The sequence below is a fragment of the Phoca vitulina genome, unplaced genomic scaffold (genome assembly GCF_004348235.1).
Source record: "Phoca vitulina isolate PV1807 unplaced genomic scaffold, GSC_HSeal_1.0 scaffold52, whole genome shotgun sequence".
In the NCBI taxonomy this organism is placed as follows: Eukaryota; Metazoa; Chordata; class Mammalia; order Carnivora; family Phocidae; genus Phoca; species Phoca vitulina.
The window spans coordinates 2,586,365-2,591,210 of NW_022589755.1; the positions used below are offsets into that span (position 1 = coordinate 2,586,365).

A 4,846-nucleotide genomic window follows, 5' to 3' on the forward strand; every position below is an offset into this window, starting at 1 on the left:
GATGTTGTTTTGCATGTTTCTGAACAGATCTGACAGATTAGTTCCTGGAATTGCTCACGTGTTAAGGCTGTTCCAAATTTCACTTGCCCCAGCCATGTACAAAAAGGTCCTGTTTCCCACACTCTTGTGGACAATGTTCAGCGTGTACTTCACCTTAAACAGCGACAGGCTGCAGGCATACCTCTGCAACAAGTCTTTCCTGCTCAGCATGGAGCATTTGAGATGTGTTGAGGTGCATTTCTCTCTCATTTCCCTTGACTCATCCTTCTCATCTCTAACCCTTGGCTTTCATCCTGCAGGTTTCAGCTGAAACACTGTTGCCTCCTGGAAGACCTTGAGGATTGCTCTCACCCCAGTGGGAGATCAGCTCAGTGCCTTCTCTGTTCTCTGTCTTCCCACCAAATCCTCTTTCCTGCGTTAGAGCACATTTTCCAGGAAGGCGATTGGATCTGTGTCTGACTGCCTCCTCCATCTGACGGTGAGCTTCCTGCAGACAGGGGCCAATGGTAGCTCCAGCACCAAGGACAGAGGTAGCCCACAGTAGGTGCTCAGTAAATATCGGTAGCTTAGGATCCAGTGACTATATATAGCAAAATATATGCAGGACTCAGGAGCACAGTAGGTGCTTAGTACATGTTGTTCTCTTAAGAGCGAATGCATATACGCAGGGCTTGTTATAAGGGGGGGGCACTGAGGCTAGGAGAAGGGACAGTCGCTTGCTCAGACAGCCAAGTGAAGGCTGGAGTGGGGTTCTAGTCCAGAGCGCCCCTACTTTCCTTGGGGCCTCTGCCACTGCCTCATTCACCTCCCTCCCCGGCATCCCCTCGCCCAACACAGTGCCTGGCACAGACAGGACCTGATAAATGTGTATTTGTTGAAGGAATGAATGAATATGTGTGTCTGCTGAGGTGGGGAGGGGAGCTGCGTCCAGCCTCCCAGGCCCCCAGCCCCCTCCCCGTGCAGGACCCAGGAATCCAAGCCGCCCGCCCTCCCCGCCCCTCTGGGTCCCCTCGTCCTCCCGCTTCCGGCCTTGCAGCCAGTCTTTCCTCTTTTGGGCTCGGTAGAGAGGCTGGGTTTCCGGGGGGAAGGCTTAGGCGGTGACACTGAGCCCAGCCTCCTCCACCCCCCACCACGCTCAGGCCCTCCCTCCCTCCCCGCCACCACCGTCCGCGTTTGGCCGGCCGCGGGGAAGGAAGAAAGGAGCGAAGGAGGCGGAGGTAAGAACCAGGCGCCCAGCGATCAGGGCCGAGCCCCAGGGCCCGGGCTCGGAAATCGGCAAGGCCACGACCCGCGGCCCCAATTCTGCTGATCACGCCTGTGGGAAAACCGCAAGCTGGGCCCGGTGGGGAGCTCGGACCCCCGTGGGGACCTAGGGCTCCGGACCCCAGCAGCCTTGGTGGGGGGCAGGCGTCCAGGGGCTGGGCCCTCAGCCGCCTCCTCCCTGGAGAATTCGGGCAGCTGAGCCCCCAGCCCCCCTCCCCCAATCCTCCCTGCCACTAGGACCCAGGAATCCATACCTCCCACTTACAGGAGTGGATCCGAGTCACCTCCCAAACCTGGGGTTCCAAACCCCAGCTCCCACCTCTCTCGGTCCCAGGAGTCCAGGGCCCCAGCCTCCCCCCCCTGCCCAAGAATCTGAGCCCTCCTACCCCTGGCCTCTCCCAGACCCTGGTCTGGGCACCCACACTGCATTTCCGGGGCCTCCCAATGTTGAATTGTACCCGCTCCACTCAGGCACCACAGGCTGGATCCCAGCCCCTCCCAACATGCTCCAGCGGGCCCCCTGGAGAAAAAGCAGTTAGGCTGACTCCCTGTCTCCTCTTCTGTCTGTATCTCTGGCTTGTCCCCTCTCTCTGTCTCTCTGTCTCTCCCTACCTCCATCCTGCTGTGGCTCTTCTGATCTCTGTGTTTGCACCATCTCTCCCGAAATCTCTTTGTTTTCTCTCCATCTCTGTCTCTGCTGGGAGTCCCCATCTCTCTCTCCTGCTGGCTCCCACCATCCTGTCTTTACCGCTTCTCCTGCTCTCTGTCTGTCCCCGGGTCTCTGCTCTGTCTTTCTGTCTTGCTGGCTCTCTCCTTTGCCTGGCTAAACATCTGACCATCACTGAATCTCCATCTCTCTGTGTCTCTGCTTCTCTGCCTCACTCCACACATCTCCCTTTATCTGACCCACCCCATGCGCCCCCCCCAATGTCTCCTTGTCTCCCCTTTCTCCTTACAGGCATGGATCCGCAGCCCCCTCCACCCGCCCAGGGCAGCCCACCTCACCGTGGCCGGGGCCGGGGCCGTGGCCGAGGCCGTGGTAGGGGCCGGGGCCGTGGCAGGGGGGGCGCTGGAGCCCCTCGGGCGCCCCTGCCCTGCCCGACCTGTGGCCGCCTCTTCCGCTTCCCCTACTACCTGTCCCGGCACCGGCTGAGCCACTCAGGCCTCCGACCCCACGCCTGCCCCCTGTGCCCCAAGGCCTTCCGCCGGCCCGCCCACCTCTCCCGCCACCTGCGAGGCCACGGGCCCCAACCCCCACTGCGCTGCGCGGCCTGCCCCCGCACCTTCCCGGAGCCCGCCCAGCTCCGGCGCCACCTGGCCCAGGAGCACGCAGGCGGCGAGGTCGAGCTGGCCATCGAGAGGGCGGCCAAGGAGGCAGCCGAGTCCAGCTGGGGCTCCCAGGACGCCGGTGCGGAGCAGCCCACCACCGCCGCAGCTGGGGCCACTGAGGAGGAGGCCGCGTGGCCCGAGACGTGGCCGGCGGCGGAGCCGGCCGCGCTGGCGGCCCCCCCGAGCGCCGAACCCCGGGAGTCGGAGGAGGAGGAGGCCGAGGCGGGGGCGGCGGAGCTGAGGGCGGAGTTGGCGCTGGCGGCCGGACGGCAGGAGGAGAAGCAGGTCCTGCTCCAGGCCGACTGGACGCTCCTGTGCCTCCGCTGTCGCGAAGCCTTCGCCACCAAGGGCGAGCTCAAAGCGCACCCCTGTCTGCGCCCCGAGGGAGAACAGGAGGGTGAAGGGGGCCCCCCGCCCCGGCCCAAGCGCCACCAGTGCTCCATCTGCCTCAAGGCCTTCGCCAGGCCCTGGTCGCTGTCCCGCCACCGGCTGGTCCACTCCACCGACCGCCCCTTCGTGTGCCCGGACTGCGGCCTGGCCTTCCGCCTCGCCTCCTACCTCCGTCAGCACCGGCGCGTGCACGGCGCGCTCAGCCTCCTGGCCCCGCTGCCCCCGGCGGGCAGGAAGGACGACAAGGCCTCGGGTGGACGGAACTCAGGGAAGGGGCCCGAGGGCGGCGAGGGGGCAGAGTGCGGGAGCGCCTCCGAGGGGGGAGAAGGCGGGCAGAACGGAGGGGACGCCACCCCGGCCCGGCCCCCCGCGGGGGAGCCCCGCTTCTGGTGCCCCGAGTGCGGCAAAGGTTTCCGGCGCCGCGCGCACCTGCGGCAGCACGGGGTGACCCACTCAGGGGCGCGCCCCTTCCAGTGCGTGCGCTGCCAGAGGGAGTTCAAGCGGCTGGCCGACCTGGCCCGCCACGCGCAGGTGCACGCAGGGGGCCCGGCCCCGCACCCGTGTCCGCGCTGCCCGCGCCGCTTCTCGCGCGCCTACAGTCTCCTGCGTCACCAGCGCTGCCACCGAGCTGAGCTGGAGAGGGCAGCCGCGTTGCAGGCGCTCCAGGCCCAGGCCCCGCCGTCGCCCCCGCCGCCCCCGCCGCCCCCGCCAGCTGGGCAGGAGGAGGAAGGGCTCCCGCTGCCCATTGCACACATCAAGGAAGAGCCACCCTCCCCGGGGACCCCACCCCAGTCGCCGCCGCCGGCTCCCCCTGTCTTCCTCAGCGCCTCCTGTTTCGACAGCCAAGACCATTCAGCCTTCGAGATGGAGGAAGAAGAGATTGACAGCAAGGCCCACCTGCGCGGATTGGGAGGCCTGGCCTCCTGACCTTCACACCCACTCTTGGCCCCTCCATTTGGCCCCCGGTTTGCAATATGGAGGAGGGAAGTCGAAGGAGAGGGCCTCCTGTCTACCCACCCTTCCCCTTCCAGCCCTCAACACTAAGGAGGGGGGGCCCTGGACCGCCCCTCCCTCCCCATCGCCCACCCCCAGGACCCCTGACTGGCTAGGAACTGTTTGCCCCAGTAGGCCTCTGAAGGCAGGACGCCTTGGAAAAGGAGGCGGAATATATTGGCCAGAGAGATGGAGACTGGGGGGGATCCCCTGCCTGGCTGTCTCCCATTATACACACTGGACACCATCACCTCTTTGGAACTGCCAGACCCTTGGGGTCCCCAGTGAGCAAAGGTCCATCCCTGTCCTTTTGTCTGTCTGTGAATAAATGTGAGTTCGTGAAACAGGAGAGAGTGAGGCTGTCTGTGGGGGCTGCCAGAGGGGGTCTAGGGTGAGGCGGGGTTCATCCAACAGGCTCTGAGCTTGCATTCCAAGCAGGAAGGATCCAGATTCCCACATCAGGGAACGGCAGGGAGGTGCTCAGCCAGCAAGAAACTCGAGAGAAGAATCGGGAGTGTGGCAACACTGGTTACCATCTGCCCAGGCATCTTTGGGGAGCCCCATGGCCCCCCTGTGCAATCTCTGCATGCATTCTTTCAGCAAACATTTGCCAGGCACAGTGCTGGGCCCTGGGGATGCTGGAGATGAGAAAGCCATGAGGAGCTAGAATTCTAGATCCGCACTGCCCAATACAGTTTAGCTGCTAGCCGCACATGGCTGCTTCCATTTAGATTTAGGATGAGTAAATCGATTTAAAATAAAATAATTAAAAACGTTCAGTTCCTCAGTCACACGGTTTCAAGGTTCAATAGCTCCATGTGGCTGGTGGCTACCCTGTCGGACGGCACAGATCTAGAACATTCCATCACCG

General features: G+C 63.6%; 1 protein-coding gene across 1 annotated transcript; it reads left to right on the forward strand.

Moving 5' to 3' along the window:
- Window positions 1–1,147: 1,147 nt before the first annotated feature.
- On the forward strand, window positions 1,148–4,319 carry ZNF579 (zinc finger protein 579). Its single transcript, XM_032388303.1, has 2 exons — window positions 1,148–1,217; window positions 2,222–4,319. Exon 2 carries the CDS (start codon window positions 2,224–2,226, stop codon window positions 3,907–3,909), a length of 1,686 nt encoding a protein of 561 aa, XP_032244194.1. The 5' UTR covers window positions 1,148–1,217; window positions 2,222–2,223; the 3' UTR covers window positions 3,910–4,319.
- Window positions 4,320–4,846: the final 527 nt, after the last annotated feature.